The 22,806-nt window shown below is 42.6% G+C and overlaps 1 protein-coding gene across 3 annotated transcripts in view; it reads right to left on the reverse strand.

Moving 5' to 3' along the window:
- Positions 1 to 9,322: 9,322 nt before the first annotated feature.
- Positions 9,323 to 22,806, reverse strand: part of ctdp1 (CTD (carboxy-terminal domain, RNA polymerase II, polypeptide A) phosphatase, subunit 1) — a 132,171-nt gene continuing 118,687 nt past the window's right edge. For all 3 annotated transcript variants that reach the window (XM_046327576.1, XM_046327577.1, XM_046327575.1), the window contains one exon: positions 9,323 to 9,996. In XM_046327576.1, the coding sequence (XP_046183532.1) occupies positions 9,852 to 9,996 (145 nt within the window). In that variant the 3' untranslated portion in view covers positions 9,323 to 9,851. The remainder of the gene's footprint in view (positions 9,997 to 22,806) is intronic.

Genomic DNA, 22,806 nt, shown 5'->3' on the forward strand with positions numbered 1-22,806 from the left:
ACCATGTAGAAACAGAGACGGCCTGAGAGACTTAATGTTTGAATCTGTGAAACCTAACCATAGAAGATGAGACTACATAAACTCTTATTTTACCAGTACTTATCCAAGAAAGACCCTGAGGTTAGAAGCGCTTCTTCTTCTGTGGTCTCCTCTTCTCTCTCCTCTCCACAGTGATTTACCGTCTCAAATACTCCCGTCCCCAGGGGACCTAAACCTGCTGAGATAGGTTTGGTCTTCACATGTCAACCAGACCAGAAGGACCATTGGCTGGGAGTTGTGTCAGTTAGGCTGGAGACAGATGTGAACGACACCTAAAACAGGAGAAAATACAGCAGAACAAGAAGATAAGAGCGGAAAAGCCAACTCGACAGAATCGTGGAATGAACGATGAACCACCTGTCAATCATCCGGAACAGGGATGGAGGGATCCCGGTGTGAAAGAGAGGATTCGTCTGAGTGATCTTTTTCCTCACCTACCCTGCCACTCTAAGACCTCCTGACTAAGGGTGATGGATGGAGAGAGGGATAGAGGAATGGAGGGATGGAGAGAGGGATAGAGGAATGGAGGGAGGGATAGAGGAATGGAGGGATGGAGAGAGGGATAGAGGAATGGAGGGATGGAGAAGAGGAATGGAGGGATGGAGAGGAATGGAGGGGATGGATGGAGAGAGGGATAGAGGAATGGAGGGATGGAGAGAGGGATAGAGGAATGGAGGGATGGAGAGAGGGATAGAGGAATGGAGGGATGGAGAGAGGGATAGAGGAATGGAGGGATGGAGAGAGGGATAGAGGAATGGATGGATGGAGAGAGGGATAGAGGAATGGAGGGATGGAGAGAGGGATAGAGGAATGGAGGGATGGAGAGAGAGGTGGAGGACCATAACCAACACCTCACCTGGACACCCATTTCAATGATTTAACGGCATAAAACAGACAACTGTAAAGCCTGTATATAGCATACTTGTACAGAGACGTATATATTGCATTTCACTCCTAATGGAAGATTATAATTTCACACCGAATAAAACATTTGCTTAAATGAGATCAATGAGACCATCTCTGTGGAAGATCAGTTACAACTAAACACTACGTTATATGCTAGGATCTTGTCTGCAGAATAAGGATATGGTCAAATAGAAAATTCTAATGAAAATGCTTTGAAAGTCTCATGTTTTTCTCCCCAGTTACAGTCCCTTGGTCTCCATCCCCTTCCCATCATTACAAACTACTAATCAACTTCTGCATGATGACTCCTGCTGTGTAATGTACATTCAGACAATGAGACTGTCTCTGTGATGATGAGAAACCCAGAGGTGCATTTCAGGTTCCATACATTAGAGTGGTCTCGAACGGCACCCTACTCCCTATTTAGTGCACTAGTAATGCAATATATATAGGGAATAGGGTGCCATTTGGGAAGCATCGGTACAATAAACTCTATTCGTTACATATCATTACACATATATCAATTATAAAAGTTGTGTGAGAGGGATGTCTGGCACAGGGCCTAATGGTCGCTGGGAATGGATTTCTTCAGATTCAATCCATTTTCCATTGATCAACAATGTCAAAAGGTGCAATATAAATCGTGCGAATACAGGTCTATTAGTGAGTAAGCATTTCGAAGACAGATTGAAATTTAATATTACTCGTAAAAAATGTCCCAAATCAACTCATAATCAGCCGAAAACTGAGGAAAAAGTAGTTTGCTGTCAAGGCATTTTTCCAGTAGATAGACGTCAGTCTGTCAGACTCCACAGAGCTTCCGTAGACATACTGACTGTAGCGAGGGATAATTAATTCATTACCCAAGAAGCCACAACAACAAAGTCTCAGTTCATATCCAATCATCTTATCATAAAGTCACATGCGGCTCACTGCCAGTCTATCAACTCGCTCTTATGACCATATGTTGAGGTAATCATTTTTCTCCTGTGACATGGTGGTGGGGGAAATGAGGCCCAGAGATGTGAAGTAAAACAACACTAGTGTGTGTGTGTATGGTGTGTGTATGGTGTGTGTATAGTGTGTGTATGGTGTGTGTATAGTGTGTGTGTGGTGTGTGTATGGTGTGTGTGGTGTGTGTATGGTGTGTGTGGTGAGTATAGTGTGTGTGTGTGTGTGTGTGTGTGTATGGTGTTTGTATAGTGTGTGTATGGTGTGTGTATGGTGTGTGTATAGTGTGTGTGTGGTGTGTGTATGGTGTGTGTATAGTGTGTGTATAGTGTGTGTATGGTGTGTGTGGTGAGTATAGTGTGTGTGTGTGTGTGTGTGAGTATAGTGTGTGTGTGTGTGTGGTGAGTATAGTGTGTGTATGGTGTGTGTGGTGAGTGTAGTATGTGTGTGTGGTGAGTATAGTGTGTGTATGGTGTGTGTGGTGAGTATAGTGTGTGTGTGTGGTGAGTATAGTGTGTGTATGGTGTGTGTGGTGAGTATAGTGTGTGTGTGTGTGTGGTGAGTATAGTGTGGTGAGTATAGTGTGTCTATGGTGTGTGTATGGTGTGTGTGGTGAGTATAGTGTGTGTGTGTGTGTGGTGAGTATAGTGTGTGTGTGTGTGTGGTGAGTATAGTGTGTGTGTGTGTGTGTGTGTGTGTGTGTGTGTGTGTGTGTGTGTGTGTGTGTGTGTGTGTGTGTGTGTGTGTGTGTGTGTGTGTGTGTGTGTGTGGTGAGTATAGTGTGTGTGTGTGTGTGGTGAGTATAGTGTGTGAATGGTGTGTGTATAGTGTGTGTGGTGAGTATAGTGTGTGTGTGTGTGTGTGTGTGTGTGTGTGTGAGTATAGTGTGTGTGTGTGTGTTGTGAGTATAGTGTGTGTGTGTGTGTGTGGTGAGTATAGTGTGTGTGTGTGTGTGTGGTGATTATAGTGTGTGTGTGTGTGTGTGTGTGTGTGGTGAGTATAGTGTGTGTGTGTGTGTGTGTGGTGAGTATAGTGTGTGTGTGTGTGTGTGTGTGTGTGTGTTGAGTATAGTGTGTGTGTGTGTGTGTGTGTGTGTGTGTGTGTGTGTGTGGTGAGTATAGTGTGTGTGTGTGTGTGTGTGTGTGGTGAGTATAGTGTGTGTGTGTGTGTGTGTGTGGTGAGTATAGTGTGTGTGTGTGTGTGTGTGTGTGTGTGTGTGTGTGTGTGTGTGTGTGTGTGTGTGTGTGGTGTGTATAGTGTGTGTGTGTGTGTGTGTGTGTGTGTGGTGAGTATAGTGTGTGTGTGTGTGTGTGTGTGTGTGTGTGTGGTGAGTATAGTGTGTGCACGATCCATATCTGGGCGAGCAGCAGTTCATCCAGAGGTAATGGACTGCCTGCTTTTCCTCCAACAGAAACATTGTTTGTAAAAGTGTGTTAGTCTGACTGGCTAAACAAATCTCTATTCACTGCTGCTCAATGCCACCACTGAGCTCAGCACCAACCAGATTTACCTCTGGGAACTCGTTACTTGTTCTTTTTCTCAACACAGACACACACACAGATTGAGATAGACACACTTCAAAGACAATTTAAAAAAACAAATATTTATTAAATGAAAAGTATATTTTCTGTCAGGTCAAGTAAGAAATAGAATATACAAATACTTTTACACATCAGTCTTTTCATTGAAAATAATAACAAACCAAAACAGAATAGAGAAAACAACCAAGGGTGGGGTGAATGGCTTAAATGACACAATGAAAAAAATAACTATTTCATCTATCTATCTATCTATCTATCTATCTATCTATCTATCTATCTATCTATCTATCTATCTATCTATCTATCTATCTATCTATCTATCTATCTATCTATCTATCTATCTATCTATCTATCTATCTATCTAATCAGGTTAATAATGAAGTGGCAGTCAATGTTCTGGGTGAGGACACAGTATCACAGCTTTAACTCCTGACCCATGACCTCTCACCCTTGAACAATCGCAGCCCTGGATTCTAAAACGACCTAAGAGCAGGCAGGGCAAACCCGTTCTGGTGATTTCTGGTATACAGTGCATTCCGAAAGTATTCAGACCCATTGACTTTTTCCACATTGTTGTGTTACAGCCTTATTCTAAAATCCTCATCAATCTACACACAATACCCCATGATGACAAAGTGAAAACAGGTTTTTAGAAATGTTTGCTAATTTATACAAAATAAAAAACATACCTTATTTACATAAGTATTCAGACCCTTCCCATGAGACTCGAAATTGAGCATCCTGTTCCCATTGATCATCCTTGAGATATTTCTATATTGGTAAATTCAATTGATTGGATATGATTTGGAAAGGCACACACTTGTCTATATAAGGTTTCACAGCTGACAGCGCATGTCAGAGCAAAAACCAAGCCATGAGGTCGAAGGAATTGTCGTAGAGGTCCGAGACAGGATTGTTTCGAGGCACAGATCTGGGAAAGGGTACCAAAAAAATGTCTGCAGAGTTAAAGGTCCCCAAGAACCTCCATCATTCTAAAAGGGAAGAAACTTCCATTTAAAACTGAGCAATCGGGGGAGAAGGGCCTTGGTCAGGGAGGTGACCAAGATGCCAATGGTCACTCCGACATAGCACCAGAGTTCCTCTGAGGAGATGGGAGAACCTTCCAGAAGGACAACAGCACTCTCCCAAATCAAGCCAGACAGAAGCCACTCCTCAGTAAAATGCACATGACAGCCCGCTTGGAGAATTCCAAAAGGCACCTAAAGGACTATCAGACCATGAGAAACAAGATTCTCTGGTATGATGAAACCAAGATTGAACTCTTGAACGCCAATCGTCACGCCCTACGGTGATGCATGGTGGTGGCAGCATCATGCTGTGGAGATGTTTTTCCAGCAACAGGGACCAGAAGACTAGTCAGGATCGAGGGAAAGTTAAATGGAGCAAAGTACAGTGAGATCCTTGATGAAAACCTGCTTCAGAGTGCTCAGGACCCCAGACTGGGGTTCACTTTGCAACAGGACAACGACCCTGAGCACACAGTCAAGACAACGCAGGAGTGGCTTTGGGACAAGTCTCTTAATGTCCTTGAGTGGCCCACCAGAGCCTGGACGTGAACACGATCGAACATCTCTGGAGAGACCTGAAAAAAGCTGTACAGGGATGCTCCCCATCCAACCTGACAGAGCTTGAGAGGATCTGCAGAAAAGAATGGGAGAAACTTCCCAAATACAGTGTACCAAGCTGGTAGCATCATACTCAAGAAGACTGGAGGCTGGAATCACTGCTTCAACAAAGTACTGAGTAAAGGTTCTGATTAGTTTCCGAATGCACAGTCTCATTAAAATAAATCAATCACAGCACATTATTGGACTCAATCAGCAGTTTTTACCTGATTAAGTACAATGCCATTAGAAATTAATGTTGAAAGTTCAATTGAAAATCATGCTGTCGCTGCTTTCTGTTGACAAGCCATTTTGATATAGCCCAAAGTCAAAACACTATTAAAGAGTCAAAATCAATAACCGATATGTAGTTCGTGATTTTGAAAACCGAACACAAAATGTACCATCTACAACAATAGTAATCATATGACTTGTACTGTAGCAATAAATCACTCATAGATCTGTGGGGGTATGGAGGTTAGAGGACAACCTGGAGAACACAACTGCACAACAGAGGTGAGATGAGGTTGCACATCCTGTTAAAACCAACAGCTCAAAAGCCACACTGAATAAGGCTATAATGTGGACGTCACTGGTTAGAGGAGAACTTGCAGAAGACAGCTAGCTCCATTTTGAAGTGTTGCATTTTGATTCAAGTGGGTCGCCAACGTGGTAAGTGTAACGCAACACACTTTTTGTGAATCACTTCCACATCACTCTGAAATCAATAGGACAGGGGGCAAACGTTCATGCTATAGCGCTGTTTAAACAAGCACTACTCAAAGACCACGCGGAAACATGGAATAGTCTATACAGAGCCTTCAGAAATCATTCATACCCCTTGACTTATTCCACATTTTGTTGTGTTACAGCCTGAATTCAAAATGGATTACATGTATATATATTAATCTTACCCAGCTATACACAATACCCCATAATGACAAAGTGAAAACATGTTTTTAGAAATTGAAGCAAATCTATTGAAAATGAAATACATACATCAAATTTATATAAGTATTGACAGTCAATACTTTGTAGAAACACCTTTGCCGGTGATTACAGCTGTGAGTCTTTCTGGGTAAGTCGAAGAGCTTTCCACACCTGGATTGTGCAACATTTGCCCATTAATATTTATTGTAAATTCTTCAAGCTGTCAAACTGGATGATGATCACTGCTAGACAACCATTTTCAAGTCTTGCCATAGATTTTCAAGTAGACTGTAAATTGTAAATTGGTAAGCCACTCCAGTGTAGATTTGGCCTTGTGTTTTAGGTTATTGTCCTCTGAAAAGGTGAATGCATCTCCCAGCATCTGGTGGAAAGCAGACTGAACTTGGTTTTCCTCTAGGATTTTGCCTCTGTCAGCATAAAAAAACAGGATGGTGCTAAGCAAACTCCCCAGTCCTTAACAATTACAAGCATACCCATAACATGCTGCAGCCACCACTGTGTTTGAAAATATGGAGAGTGGTACTCAATAATGTGTTGTATTGGATTTGACCCAAACTTAACATTTTGTATTCAGGACTAAAAGTAAATCGCTTTGGCACATTTACTGCAGTATTACTTTCGGTCATTGTTGCAACGATGCATGTTTTGGAATATTTATTTTCTGTACAGACTTCCTTCTTTTCACTCTTGTCATTTAGGTTAGTATTGTGGAGTAACTACAATGTTGTTGATCCATCCTCCTACAATGTTGTTGATCCATTAAACTCTGTAACTGTTTTAAAGTCACCATTGGCCTCATGGTGAAATCCCTGAGTGGTTTCCTTCCTCCCCGGCAACTGAGTTACGACGGACATCTGTATCTTTGTAGTGACTGGGTGTATTGATACACCATCCAATCCATAACTTCACCAATAGGTGCCCTTCTTTGTGAGGCATTGGAAAACCTCCCTGGCCTTTGGTTGAATCTGTGTATGAAATTCACAGCTGAGTGACCTTACAGATAATTGTATGTGTGGGGCACAGAGATGAGGTAGTCATTCAAGAATCATGGTAAACATGAACTTATTTAGGCTTGCCATAACAAAGGGTTTGAATGCTTATTGACTGAAGACATTTAATTTTTAATGAAATTTGTAAAACACAATTCCACTTTGACATTATGGGGTACAGTGTGCCTAGATCAATGACATTTAGAAAAGGGGGTGTGAATACTTTCTGAAGGCACTGTACATGGTTGGTTAGATGAAGACTTGTAGAATATCGGATGTTCATTTCAGGAGTCTGCCAACATGGAAAAGGGAACAAACCACTTTTTCTGTTAGTCAACTTCAACGAATCACGACGCAGCATAGGATATCGACAGTGACAACGGTTGGCTGGTATGTAGGTAGGTGATAGTTGGACTGTCAAATCAGTATATTGGTGTGTGGCCAGCGACTTTTGTAGAGATTTTATGGGGTGTAAATGCAAGTTTGTGTAAGGTAGTAAAAGAAAGTGTCCACATTAGGGAAATTAGAGGAAAATACAATTATTTAATATGGCAAAATAATTCAACATGTCAATTTAAAATGATATATGCTCTGAGTATACCAAACATTAGGAACTCCTTCCTTATATTGAGGCACCCCCCCATTTTGCCCTCAGAACTGCCTCAGTTCATCGGGGAATGGACTCTAAGGTGTTGAAAGAGTTCCACAGGGATGCTGGACCAGGTTGACTCCAATGCTTCCCACCCTTTGGGTGGTGGACCATTCTTGATAGACACAGGAAACTGTTGAGCATGAAAAACCTGGCAGCGTTGCAGTTCTTGACACAATCAAACTGGTGCGCCTGGCACCTACTACCCTACCCCGTTCAAAGGCACTTAAATATTTTGTCTTGCCCATTCACCCTCTGAATGGCACACATACACAATCCATGTCTCAAGGATTAAAAATCATTCTTTAACCGGTCTTCTCCCCTTCATCTACACTGATTGATTGGATTTATCAAGTGACATCAATAAGGGATCATTGCTTTCGCCATGTTATGGAAAGAGCAGCAGCCCTTAATGTTTTATATACTCAGTGTTATGTTTCCTACTCACAAACTATTGCATCTATTTCTTACGCATCTAACAATTTAGAGAGTTAAAAAATGCTCTCAAACACAATTTAACCAGGCGCCCTAGACTAGAGCCTCCGTAGTGTCTGTGCAGCAGCCTGAACGTTTGATGTCCCTACTAAGAGCAGCGGACACTACGACACTTGCTGAACTCTATAACCTGGCTGAAATGTAGCCGTTAGCAAATTATTGACTCTGCAACGGGCTAAAACATAAATCACCTGATAGAAGTAGCTGTAAGACCTAATAAGAATGGCACAAAGCAAAACAACAAAACACATCCACCATCACAGGCTCCAGTGAGGGGAGGTGGTGGCAGTGACCTGGTTGGTGGGTCTTGACCATATAACTTTTTGACAGGTAATTGGGTCTCGACCATAGACTTAGATAGACATGGCATCATTGTATCTGTCCCATTATTGCGTCTCAGAAAACCTGCAGTGCCATCGAGCCCATTTTGAAGTAGTCCATTTTCTTCTTCTACCATTTCTATAAGTTGGCAAACTAACTGAAAGGGTGCATACTGCCACCTGGAGTCTGTTGCTTGAACAGATATAAAGCCAAGGTTGCCGATATATTGCAACCTGAGTTATGGATCATTATCGCTCGCTTACGAGTATAATTCATTGGCTGATCCCTCCTGATGACCTGGATGGAATTATGTGATCATTCCTTAACCCATAGGAAGTCCCATCTAGTTGACTAGTTCAAAGTGGTGAAAGTCGTAAATGACGCTGTCCATGTTAAAATGGGCTCTTGGGGACTAGTCATCTGTGGTCGAGACCAGCTAATCTTTCGAAGTAAACACATTAGTTGGTGTTGGAAATGTTGATCAAGACCATTGTTGGAGCCAGGTGGACCGGCACCGCTGATTGGCAGAGCCAGGAGGACCGGCAAATCTCATTGGTGGAGCCAGGAGGACTGCCACAGTGCAACTCATATACTTCCTGCTTGGAGCTTTCAGCCAGGTCAGTCAAAAGATAGACTGCTGATAACTAACAGTGGTATGATGAAGATGAGGATGATGTTGATATTGCAGTGCATCCTGGGTGTTTGTCCCAGATAGCTCAGTTGACTTTATAAAAAGGTACCAACCAGAGTCATACATGCACATCGACCTCTATATATGGCTCTGGCACCAACACCAAGGTAGAGAAGAACAGAGGAAAAGAGCCAATGGGACACATTCAGGCATCTTAGTCTTTCTGCTGGTAACAACGTTTTAATGATCAACCCCTAAAAATAAAACAACAGGAAATAGGATCACAGAATGTGATGTCAAGAGTAAAATGTTTAGCTGCAGGCTCTGATTGGCCGAGTTCAAACTCTTTGGCATCATATGACCAATGAATAAAGTTAATCATTTGTTGAATTTATATAAAAAAGTCTTAATAGAAAAACAAACTCAAGTAAAACATCCTATTTTTTTATCTCACAATAAAACAACACCACAAATGTGTTTGTCGAATGTTTCTATATTAACCCTAAAAATGATCTACAACTATATTTACACACCAACGCTTTGCTACTGTACTAACCTACCTCTTCATTCTGTACAACACATTCACCTCGATAAAACACAAGCACACACACAGCGTAGAGACAGAATGATTCTCAGGTACCACGTAGCTGAAAAGCTGCTGGGATAACTCAGGGGGGGGGGGGTTCTGTGAGTCATTGTTCACAAACGTCCAATCAAACATCCAGTTCATTTGTCCAATCAAATTCATCGCGGTCACATGAAGTCGTTAAGCTCCGCATCCAGGGCAGCGGCCATCTCATCAGCCTCTGAGCTGCTTCCTTCCTCTTCCTCGTTAGAATCCTTGGTGGACTCGTCCGCCGACTCCCCCTCTTCCTCCTCAAGCTTGCGCTTCTGTCCCCTGGAGAAAGAGGGAGAGATCGGTTGATTGATGAGTAAAACATTTTGTCTTGACACTCACATATTGCAATTGTTACAAATGGAATTTTCTACTAATATGCATGATGTTATATCATGTGTATAGATCATACTGGAGGCCTGTCATTTAGCCATTAGCAGAATGAGCAATACAGCAAAACACAAAGGCAACAATGTTGAGGAGACAAACAGACTTGAAGACTGAACAGTATTGCAGCCATGTGATGGTCTATGGTAACTATTGCATGCATGATCTTATCTCAACAATATTCAGACAGAACAGGGAGTTACTGATGTACCAAACCGCACAGCTCCCTTTCCAACATGAAAAGGATTCATCGCTATATTAATAATTTGCCTCGATCCACATAAGACTGCTCTAACAGTAACGTGTCTGATGTAATGAGAGAGTAGGACTCTACTCTGTATCGAGGTTTATTCTACTGGAGCGGTGTAGTCACTGCTACCGCAGTTCCATTCTCCACCCAGCCGACGCCCTTCACAATAGGCTAAGAAAGAAAAAAAGACAACTGCTAGGAGATGTGAAGCCTCGGTTATGTTAAAAGAACCAAACTGTGCTGTGGTGATGACGGACAGAGAACAAAGGAGAGAAGAAAAAGAAGAGGGAAAAAAAAGAGCGTAATAGAAAGTCACACAGACAGAGCACTCTCTGTGTGATACAGAAAGAACACTAGAGGCTATGGAACACAAAGCCTTTACCATCTCATCCTGGAATATACAAGGGCTGAGGTGATCTGCCTTTGGCCTAAAAAGCAGGAACCCAAGACTTCAAAGAAATTGGAAAGGCAGACATTGTCATCCTACAAGAAACATGGTATAGAGGACTGGTTGCCCTCTAGGTTACAGAGAGCTGGTAGTCTCATCCACCAAACTATCAGGTGTGAAACAGGGAAGAGACTCAGGGGGTATGCTAATTTAGTATAGAGCAGAACTAACAAACTCTGTTAAATGAGTCAGAACAGGTACATTTGGCTCGAAATTAAGAAGGAAATTATCTCAGAGAAAAACTGTAGCTCTGTACATAATCAATGGTGGGCTTCGAGGAGACTCCTATGGTGGGTACACCTACAGCTCATCCACTGGCAGTAGTACTGTAGATTACTTTCTCACTGACCTCAACCCAGAGTATCTCAGAGTGTTCAGTCAGCCCACTGACACCCCTATCAGATCACAGCCAACTCACAGTCTACTCGAAGGAAGCAATACTCAATCGTGAGGCATCAACACCATAGGAACTGCACAACATTAAGAAATGCTACAGATGGAAGGAAAGTAGTGTAGAAACTTACCAAAAAACAATTAAGTAGCAAGAAATTCAATCAACTTCCTGGACAAAATATTTCACTGTAATAGTGAAGATGTAAGCTTGGCAGTGGAATGCCTTAAACAGTTTAGTTGACCTTTCAGCTTCCCTATCAAATCTAAACACTTCACGCAGACAAGTAAGAACATCTTAAACAATGACAAATGGGAGAACCTTCCAGAAAGACAAACATCTCTGCAGCACTCCACCAATCAGACCTTGATGGTAGAGCTGCCAGGCGGATGCCACTCCTCAGTGAAATGCACATGACAGCACGCTTGGACTTGGCCAAAAGGCACCTAAAAACTCTGACCATGAGAAACAAGATGGTCTGTCTGTTGAAACCAGGATTGAACTCTTTGGCCTGAATGCCAAGGGTCTCGTCTGGAGGAAACCTGGCACCATCCCTATGGTGAAGCATGGTGGTGGAAACATCATGCTGTGGGGATGTTTTTCAGCAGCAGGGACTGGGAGACTAGTCAGGATAGAGGAAAAGATGAACAGAGCAAAGTACAGAGAGATCCTTGATGAAAACCTGCTCCAGAGCGCTCAGGACTTGAGGCGAAGGTTCACCTTCCAACAAGACAACAACCCTAAGCACACAGCCAAAACAACCCTGGAGTGGCTTCGGGACAAGTCGCTGAATCTCCTTGAATGGCTCAGCTAGAGCCCGGACTTGAACCCGATCGAACATCTCGGGAGAGACCTGAAAATAGCTGTGCAGTGATGCTCCCCATCCAACCTGACCGAGCTTGAGAGGATCTGCAGAGAAAAGTGGGAGAAACTCCCCAAATACAGGTGTGCCAAGCTTGTAGCGTCATACCAAAGAACACTGAAGGCTGTATTCACTGCCAAAGGTGCTTCAACAAAAGTACTGAATAAAGGGTCTGAATATTTATGTAAATTTAATATACAGGAAAAGGAGGGCCAAGCACATCCCCATTCTCATCGACGGGGTTGTAGTGGAGCAGGTTGAGAGCTTCAAGTTCCTAGGTGTCCACATCATCAACAAACTAACATGGTCCAAGCACACCAAGACTGTCGTGAATAGGGCACGACAAAACCTATTCCCCCTCAGGAGTCTGAAAAGATTTGGCATGGGTCCTCAGATCCTCAAAAGCTTCGACAGCTGCATCATCGAGAGCATCCTGACTGGTTGCATCACTGCCTGGTATGGCAACTGTTCAGTCTCTGGCCTAAAGGCACGACCGAGGGTAGTGCGTACGGCCCAGTACATCACTGGGGCAAAGCTTCCTGCCATCCAGGACATCTATACCAGGCGGTGTCAGAGGAAGGCCCTAGAAATTGTCAAAGACTCCACAGCCACCCTAGTCATAGATTGTTCTCCCTGCTACCGCACGGCAAGCGGTACCGGAGCACCTAGTCTATGTCCAAGAGGCTTTTACCCCCAAAGCCATAAGACTCCTGAACATCTATTCAAATGGCTACCCAGACTATTTGCATTGCCCCCCCACCACCTCTCTCTTTTATGACGCAACTACTCTGTAATTATCTTTGCATAGTTACTTTAATAACTCCACCTGTATGTACATATTACCCGACTAACTGGTGCCCCCGCACATTGACTCTGTACCGGTACCCCCTGTATATAGTCTCACTAATGTTATTTTACTGCTGCTCTTAAACTACTTGTTAATTTGATTTCTTATTCTTATTCATATTCTGTAAAGTGCATTGTTGGTTAGGGGCTTGTAAGTAAGCATTTCACTCTAAGGTTGTATTTGACACGTGACTAATGTCTAAAAAACAGTTGTTGCTTTGCCATAATGAGGTATTGTGTGTAGATTGTTGGAAAAAAATATTTCATACATTTCAGAATAAGGCAGTAATGTAACAACATTTGGAAAAAGTCTAGGCACTGTTTATATCAACGAATTGGCGAAGGCACCAGAACCATCTGAAACACCCGGCATCAACCTACTAGAACCAGTCAAATGTCTACTGTTTGCTGATGATCTGGCGCTTCTGTTCCCAACCATGGAGGGCCTACAGCAGAACCTAGATCTTCTGCACACAAATCTCAGTAAGACAAAAACAATGGTTTTCCAAAAAAGGTCCAGTTCCCAGAAGCACAAATACAAATTCCATCGAAACACCGTTGCCCTAGAGCACACAAAAACTATACCTACCTAAGCCCAAACATCAGCATAACTTCAACAAAGCTGTAAATGATCTGAGAGACAAGACAAGAATGGCCTTCTACGCCATCAAAAGGAACAACTTCAATATCCCAATTAGGATCTGGCTAAAAATACTTGAATCAGTTATAGAACACATTGCCATTTATAGTTGTAAGGTCTGGGGTCCACTCACCAACCAAGAATTCACAAAATGGGACTAACACCAAATTGAGATTCAGCAAAAACATTCTCCGTGTGGGCCTCCTGAGTGCCGCAGTGGTCCAAGGCACTGCATCACAGTGTTAGCTGTGCCGCTAGAGATCCTGGTTTGAGTCCAGGCTCTGTCGCAGCCGGCCACGACCAGGAGACCCATGGGGTGGGGCACAATTGGCCCAGCGTCTTCAGGATTAGGCTGGCAGGGATGTTCCTGTCCCATCGCGCACTAGCAACTCCTGTGGAGGGCCGGGCACAACGCACGCTGACATGGTCGCCACGTGTATGGTGTTTCCTCTGACACATTGGCGAGGTTGGCTTCTGGATTAAGCGGGGATGTGTCAAGAAGCAATATGGCTTGGCTGGGCTGTGTTTCGGAGGACGTATGGCTCTCGACCTTTGCCTCTCCCGAGTCCGTACGAGAGTTGCAGCGATGGGACAATTGGATACCACGAAATTGGAGAGAAAAGGGGTAAATAAAAAAATAACTTCCTCCATGTGCTACGTAAAACACCAAATAATGCATGCAGAGCAGAATTAGCCCGATAAACGCTAATTATCAAAAACCAGTAAAGTCTTTCCCCCAATTTTTGCCTAAAATGACATACCCAAATCTAACGGCCTGTAGCTCAGGCCCTAAAGCAAGGATATGCATATTCTTGGTACCATTTGAAAGGAAACACATTGAAGTTTGTAGAAAGGAATGTAGGTGAATATAACACAATAGGTCTGGTAAAAGATAATACAAAGAAAAAACCAACCGTTATTTTGTATTTTCTTTTGTACCATCATCTTTGAAATGCAAGAGAAAGGCCATAATGTATTACTCCAACTCGGGTGCAATTAGATTTTGGCCACTAGATGGCAGCAGTGCGGGTGCAACGTTTTAGACTGATCCAAAAAACCACTGCGTTTCTGTTCAAAATATTGTTTCAAGACTGCCCATATGTGCCTAATTTATATGTTAATAACTTTTCAAAAATGTGCACTCTCCTCAAACAATAGCATGGTATTCTTTCACTGTAATAGCTGCTGTAAATTGGACAGTGCAGTTAGATTAACAAGAATTTAAGCTTTCTGTCAATATCAGATATGTCTATGTCCAGGGAAATGCTTGTTACTTACATGCTAATCGCATTAGCCTATTTTAGCTACATCGTCCCTCAACTTCTTCGATATAGGGGTGCTCTTTTAATTTTTGGATTAAAAAAAACGTTCCCGTTTTAAACAAAATATTTTGTCACGAAAAGATGCTCGACTATGCATATAATTGACAGCTTTGGAAAGAAAACACTCTGACGTTTCCAAATCTGCAAAGATATTATCTGTGAGTGCCACAGAACTGATGCTACAGGCGAAACCAAGATGAAATTTCAAACAGGAAATGCCCCAGATTTTGAATATGCTTTGTTCCAATGTCTCCTTATATGGCTGTGAATGCGCAAGAATGAGCCTACACTTTGTAGTTTTCCCCAAGGTGTCTGCAGCATTGTGACGTATTTGTAGGCATATCATTGGAAGATTGACCATAAGAGACTACATTTACCAGGTGCCCCGCTCTCCAGCTGCGTGTATTTTACCATTTGGTTCAGAGGAGAAACCAAACGGCCACGAATGACTTATCATCGAATAGAGATGTGAAAAACACCGTGAGGATTGATTCTAAACAAAGTTTTCCATGTTTCTGTCGATATTATGGAGTTAATTTGGAAAAAAGTTTGGCGTTGTAATGACTGAATTTTCGTTTTTTTTTCTTAGCCAAACGTGATGAACAAAACGGAAAAACTGAACATTTGCTATCTAACTGAGAGTCTCCTCATTGAAAACATCCAAAGTTATTCAAAGGTAAATTATTTTATTTGAATGCTTTTCTTGTTTTTGTGGATATGTTGCCTGCTGAATGCTAGGCTTAATGCTATGCTAGCTATCAATACTCTTACACAAATGCTTGTGTAGCTATGGTTGAAAAGCATATTTTGAAAATCTGAGATGACAGTGTAGGGATGATGCGAATTTTCGCAGCTTTTTGTAAAGAATCGCGCAACATTTCAACATCCTGCTACTCATGCCAGGAATATAGTATATGCATATGATAAGTATGTGTGTATAGAAAACACTCTGAAGTCTCTAAAACTGGTTAAATCATGTCTGTGGCTATAACAGAACGTGTTTAGGAGTAAAAATCCTGAGGAAAACTGTTCACCAAAAACACAAAAAAAATATTCATCCGTCGGTCAATGTATTGTCTATGGCGATAGAAAATAGATGAGGTCCCGCTTATAATGCCTACAGCTTCCACACGATGTCGCCAGTACTGGCATTTAATTGCATGTTTATCCTTGGTGGGATGACGTATAGGCACTTCCTGTCTTGGGGTCCACCGAGGAAGTTATGAAAGTGAAAAAATGGACGATGATTTCAAGACTTGCTGCTATCGAATACAGATCGCCCCGTGATCAATTTGATCGATTATTAATGTTTATTAATACCTGAAGTTGGTTTACAAAAGTAGTCTGAAGTGATTTGTAAAAGTTTATAGGCAACTTTTTTTATTTAAAAAAGTGACATGGCGTCTTGTAAAGGTGAAATTTCCTGGATCAGACGGCCTTCATAAATGGACATTTTGGGTATACAATGACGGATTTAATCGGGAAAAAGACCCAAGTGTGATGTTTATGGGACATATAGGAGTGCCAACAAAGAAGCTCGTCAAAGGTAATGAATGTTTTATATTTTATTTCTGCGTTTTGTGTAGCGCCGGCTACCGCTAATTCTTTTGTTTAGGTCTCGTTCAGGTATTTCGGGGTGCATGCTATCAGATAATAGCTTCTCATGCTTTCGCCGAAAAGCATTTGACAAATCTGACATGTTGGCTAGATTCACAAAGAGTGTAGCTTTAATTGAGTACCTTGCATGTGTGTTTTAATGAAAGTTTGAGTTTTATCGAGTACTATTAGTTGGCGCTCTGAAATTTCCGCTGATTTTGGCCAAATTCCGTATCATCCCTAACAGGTTAACAAAAGGCTAAGCTTGTGAGCCAATATATTTATTTCATTTAATTTGCGATTTTCATGAATAGTTAACGTTGCGTTATGGTAATGAACTTGAGGCTATAATTACGCTCCCGGATACGGGATTGCTCGACGCAACAGGTTAAGGAAGCGATTCCCAAACCTTCCATAACAAAGCCATCACATACAGAGAGATTAACCTCGAGAAGAGTCCCATAAGCAAGCTGGTTCTGGGGCTCTTTTCACAAATACAAATCAGACCCCACAGAGCCCCAAAGATAATAACTTGACACATTGGAATTTTAACAAAAAAACTGGAACGCTATTTGGCCCTAAACAGAGAGTACACACAGTGGCAGAATACCTGACCACTGTGACTGACACGAAATTAAGGAAAGCTTTGACTATGTACAGAGTGAGCATGGCCTTGCTATTGAGAAAGGCCGCCGTAGGAAGACCTGGCTCTCAAGAGAAGACAGGCCATGTGCACACTGCACACAAAATGAGGTGGAAACTGAGATGCACTTCCTAACCTCCTGCCAAATGTATTACCATACTAGAGACATATTTCCCTCAGATTACACAGACCCAAAGAATTTGAAAACAAATCAAATTCTGATAAACATATCTATTGTGTGAAATATCAGTGTGAAATCACAGCAGCAAGCTGTGTGACCTGTTGCCACAAGGGCAACCTGTTGCCACAAGGGCAACCTGTTGCCACAAGGGCAACCAGTGAAGAACAAAACACCACTGTAAATACGACCAATATTTGTTTATCCTTTTGTACTTCAACTATTTGCACATCATAACTGTACATAGCCACAATATGACATTTCAAATGTCTATTCCTTTGAAACTTGAGTGTAATGTTTACTGTACATTTTTTACTGTTTATTTCACTTTTGTTTATTTTCTATTTCACTTGCCTTGGCAATGTAAACGCATGTTTCCATGCCAACAAAGCCAGAGCGAGTGGGGTGTAACCAAACAGAGTGAGAGGATACCATGTGTATTCAAGAACGAGGGACTCTCCTCTCTCTGCCCACAGAGATCCCTCCAGGGGGGCGAAGGGTTAAACATTCCCCCCTCTCCCCTCTTACACCCCTCGCTCTGTGGCATCTCCCCTCTCCACCCAGTGACACCTCTTCAGCAGAGGGCTTGTTAGCATGATGCTAATGAGGCAGGTAGGGGAACGTGTACAGTAGGAGTACACCACACAGACCTCCACAGAGAGAGAAGGTGGCTCTCTCATTAGTGGTCTTCTGTCAGTTTGTCCCACTAACCCCCACCCGATGCCCACTGCCGTTTGATTTTGTGGTTCACCATAAGCACAACAGGTGGTGATGCTCATGTTTACGGCAAATCAGTTGACCACACGTCTTCCGGGTTGGTATTACCATTTTCTTTATAATTCATCAAAAGAAGCTGTTACTGGACTGTATTACTTACTCATGGTTGGGCAGGTTACTTTCTAAATGTAATATGTTACCATACTTATTACAGTTGTGGACAGGTCACTTTTGGATTACCCAAACGCAGTAATGTAATCTGATTACTTTAGGAGTACTTTCTCATTAAGAAGCATTAGAAGAAGACAAAAAGGATCCATCGAACGCATTTGGTGCATCATCATAGTGGTCTCCGACTTGTGGTCAGAAGGAACACATTTAAATGTGTATTTATCCAGCTAAAATACACTTTTACACTTGTTTACATGTACATTCCTTCCCCAATCCCTCCAGTACCCCTGCACATTGGAATAACAGTACTGGCTAGGCTTGGGCGGTATCCAGATTGTCATACCTTCATACAGACCTTGTGCCATACCGGGATATTCTGTAATACCGGCACTGAACACAACGGCCACAGTTTTCCAACCCCACTGACAGTCTGTAATACGAAGGTTAGCAATGCTAACAAATACATGTAAAATCCCATCGAGAATGATAACTAAATGATAACGAGCACATCACAAATATTTTATACATTGTCTGACCTAAATTATACAAGTAACTCAAAAATACTACTCACAGTTTGCGGGAAGCACAAAACAAATATTAGCCAGCAAGGCTCTTGATTCAGGAATGGATTCTCTGCTGTTACCAAGCGAATGCTTGATTTTGAAAGAAGCTAACCACTTAGCTAGATAGCTAACTACTAAATTAGCAAAACAAAATGTAGAACTGCAGAGCATTTAGCACATTTCAGAAAGTTAACTTAATAGTTATATATAGGTGGCAAACATTTAGTTGTGAATTTCATACTGAAATTAGATTATTTGAGTAACTCAAAAGGCTCCGGACTTGTCATTGTGCGTCTGTAAACCAACTCCATGTAAAAGTGACTGGGGACTAACGGAAAGCCTCATAATGAAAGATATCTCCTAACGTATTGCAGAAGATGACTGCAGGCATTTACTTCAAAAAACACCCCCAGGCTTTTTCCAGATTACCATAGATACCTTATACCAGGGTTACGGCCCAACTACCCCAAAACTAATCAAATCTATAATTAACATATATCAAACGTATTACATGGTGATGTTTTCATTGCGAGAAAAACAAAAACATATTTTAGGCCTTTAGATTAGGCAATACAAATAAGCTACTGTACATGCATATAAAACAACTATTGTTCATCTATAATTGACTCTTCTTTCTATATAATTTCAAGGATATACACTGCTCAATAAAATAAAGGGAACACTTAAACAACAAACTGTCCACTTAGGAAGCAACACTGATTGACAACAAATTGCACATGCTGTTGTACAAATGGAATAGACAACAGGTGGAAATGATAGGCAATTAGCAAGACATCCCCAATAAAGGAGTGGTTCTGTAGGTGTTGACCACAGACCACTTCTCAGTTCCTATGCTTCCTGGCTGATGTTTTGGTCACTTTTGAATGCTGGTAGTGCTTTCACTTTAGTGGTAGCATGAGACGGAGTCTACAACCCACACAAGTGGCTCATGTAGTGCAGCTCATCCAGGATGGCACATCAATGCGAGCTGTGGCAAGAAGGTTTGCTGTGTCTGTCAGCGTAGTGTCCAGAGCATGGAGGCGCTACCAGGAGACAGGCCAGTACATCAGGAGACGTGGAGGAGGCCGTAGGAGGGCAACAACCCAGCAGCAGGACCGCTACCTCCGCCTTTGTGCAAGGAGGAGTAGGAGGAGCACTGCCAGAGCCCTGCAAAATGACCTCCAGCAGGGCACAAATGTGCATGTGTCTGCTCAAACGGTCAGAAACAGAATCCATGAGGGTGGTATGAGGGCCCGAGTTGGGGGTTGTGCTTTACAGCCCAACACCGTGCAGGACGTTTGGCATTTGCCAGAGAACACCAAGATTGGCAAATTCGCCACTGGCGCCCTGTGCTCTTCACAGATGAAAGCAGGTTCACACTGAGCACATGTGATAGACGTGAAAGTCTGGAGACACCGTGGAGAACATTCTGCTGCCTGCAACATCCTCCAGGATGACCGGTTTGGCGGTGGGTCAGTCATGGTGTAGCCTGACTGCCATTAGGTACCGAGATGAGATCCTCAGACCCCTTGTGAGACCATATGCTGGTGCGGTTGGCCCTGGGTTCCTCTTAATGCAAGACAATGCTAGACCTCACGTGGCTGGAGTGTGTCAGCAGTTCCTGCCAGAGGAAGACATTGATGCTATGGACTGGCCCGCCCGTTCCCCAGACCTGAATCCAATTGAGCACATCTGGGACATCATGTCTCGCTCCATCCTCCAACGCCACATTGCACCACAGACTGTCCAGGAGTTGGCGGATGCTTTAGTCCAGGTCTGGGAGGAGATCCCTCAGGAGACCATCCGCCACCTCATCAGGAGCATGCCCAGGCATTGTAGGGAGGTCATACAGGCACGTGGAGGCCACACACACTACTGAGCCTCATTTTGACTTGTTTTAAGGACATTACATCAAAGTTGGATCAGCCTGTAGTGTGGTTTTCCACTTTAATTTTGAATGTGACTCCAAATCCAGACCTCCATGGGTTGATAAATTTGATTTCCATTGATAATTTTTGTGTGATTTTGTTGTCAGCACATTCAACTATGTAAAGAAAAAAGTATTTAATAGGAATATTTCATTCATTCAGATCTAGAATGTGTTATTTTAGTGTTCCGTTTATTTTTTGAGCAGTGTACTTCCACAAAGGTTTCTTTATACAATTAATCTTTTACATTTGTGTTTTGCATTATTTATCAAGTGTTGGTGATTATGTTTACGGTTATTTGACTGTGCCCGCTTGCGGGTTGATATTCTTCTTGCTTTGTGAAAAGAAGCTGTTGCTCGATTCTATTGCTTACTATTAATAATCTAATCTATCAAATACAATTTATAAAATGTATTACATTTGGATGTTTTTATTACAAGAAAAAAGAAACTACCTATTGCAGTAGTTTTTCCGATGGTATTTATTTAGGTTGATAACACAGTAGAGGAATCTGATGCGCAGGTCATCTAACATTAGTGAAGGGAAAGCTCATAAAATGGCAGTACAGTAGCCTGCTGTGTAAAACCTTACCGTCTCTCTAAACTGAACCTCAATCACTATCGGTGTCGCCTAATGGTGTGGAATAGTAATGTCTAGCATCCTACTGAATGACTTACTGGCACCACGCTGTTTGGTTTGCAACTATAGAACACATATTAGGAGGTAAAAGTAAGGTCATGTAATGAACAGAGTTGAATGATGTCTAGTATTATAGTTGTTTTATCACAGCAGTTACAGGAGGCTTCATTATTGTCATCTTATCAAACCTGGGCAGCCTCAGCAGGCTGTCATCTGAGCAGTAGGGTAATCAAACTGATCCCATCAGTGAAGGCTGGCTGCCGACAGCGAAATGTGTGAGTGTTTGTATAACCGCTCTACCTTCAGACATTAATAGGCAGACTCAGAAGGGAGTCTGTGTGTGTGTGTGTGTGTGTGTGTGTGTGTGTGTGTGTGTGTGTGTGTGTGTGTGTGTGTGTGTGTGTGTGTGTGTGTGTGTGTGTGTGTGTATATATACAGTGTCGCCAGAAAAAAAATTCTGACTCCTTGACTTTTCCCACATTTTGTTATGTTACAGATACAAATGAACATATTGGAATCGGACGATATTAGCTAAAAATGCCAACATCGGTATCGATAGTTCAAAGCTGATGTGCCGATGCAAAGTGCATACCTAAACTCAGCAAAAGAAAAAAAGAAACGTCCATTTTTCAGGACCCTGTCTTTCAAAGATAATTGGTAAAAATCCAAATAACTTTGCAGATCGTCATTGTAAAAGGTTTAAACACTGTTTCCCATGCTTGTTCAGTGAACCATGAACAATTAATGAACATGCACCTGTGGACTGGTCATTTAAGACACTTAAGGTCACAGTTATGAAAACTTAGGACACTAAGGATGCCTTTCTACTGACTGAAAAACACCAAAAGAAAGATGCCCAGGGTCCCTGCTCATCTGCGTGTACATGCCTTAGGCATGCTGCAAGGAGGCATAAGTAACTGCAGATGTGGCCAGGGAAATAAATTGCAATGTCCGTACTGTGAGATGCCTAGGACAGCGCTACAGGGAGACAGGTTGAACAGCTGATCGTCCTCACAGTGGCAGACCACGTGTAACAACACCTGCACAGGATCGGTACAGCCGAACATCACACCTGCGGGACAGGTACAGGATGGCAACAACTGCCCGAGTTACATCAGGAACGCACAATCCCTCCATCAGTGCTCAGACTGTCCACAATAGGCTGAGAGAGGCTAGACTGAGGGCTTGTAGGCCTGTTGTAAGGCAGGTCCTCACCAGACATCACCGGCAACAACGTCGCCTATGGGCAAAAACCCACCAAAATGCTCTTGACTGACGAGTAGCGGCTTTGTTTCACCAGGGGTGATGGTCAGATTCACGTTTATCGTCACAGGAATGAGCGTTACACCGAGGACTGTACTCTGGAGCGGGATCGATTTGGAGGTGGAGGGTCCGTCATGGTCTGGGGCGGTGTGTCACAGTATCATCGGACTGAGCTTGTTGTCATTGCAAGCAATCTCAACACTGTGCTTTACAGGGAAGAAATCCTCCTCTCTCATGTGGTACCCTTC

The sequence above is a fragment of the Oncorhynchus gorbuscha genome, linkage group LG24 (assembly GCF_021184085.1).
Source record: "Oncorhynchus gorbuscha isolate QuinsamMale2020 ecotype Even-year linkage group LG24, OgorEven_v1.0, whole genome shotgun sequence".
NCBI lineage: Eukaryota > Metazoa > Chordata > Actinopteri > Salmoniformes > Salmonidae > Oncorhynchus > Oncorhynchus gorbuscha.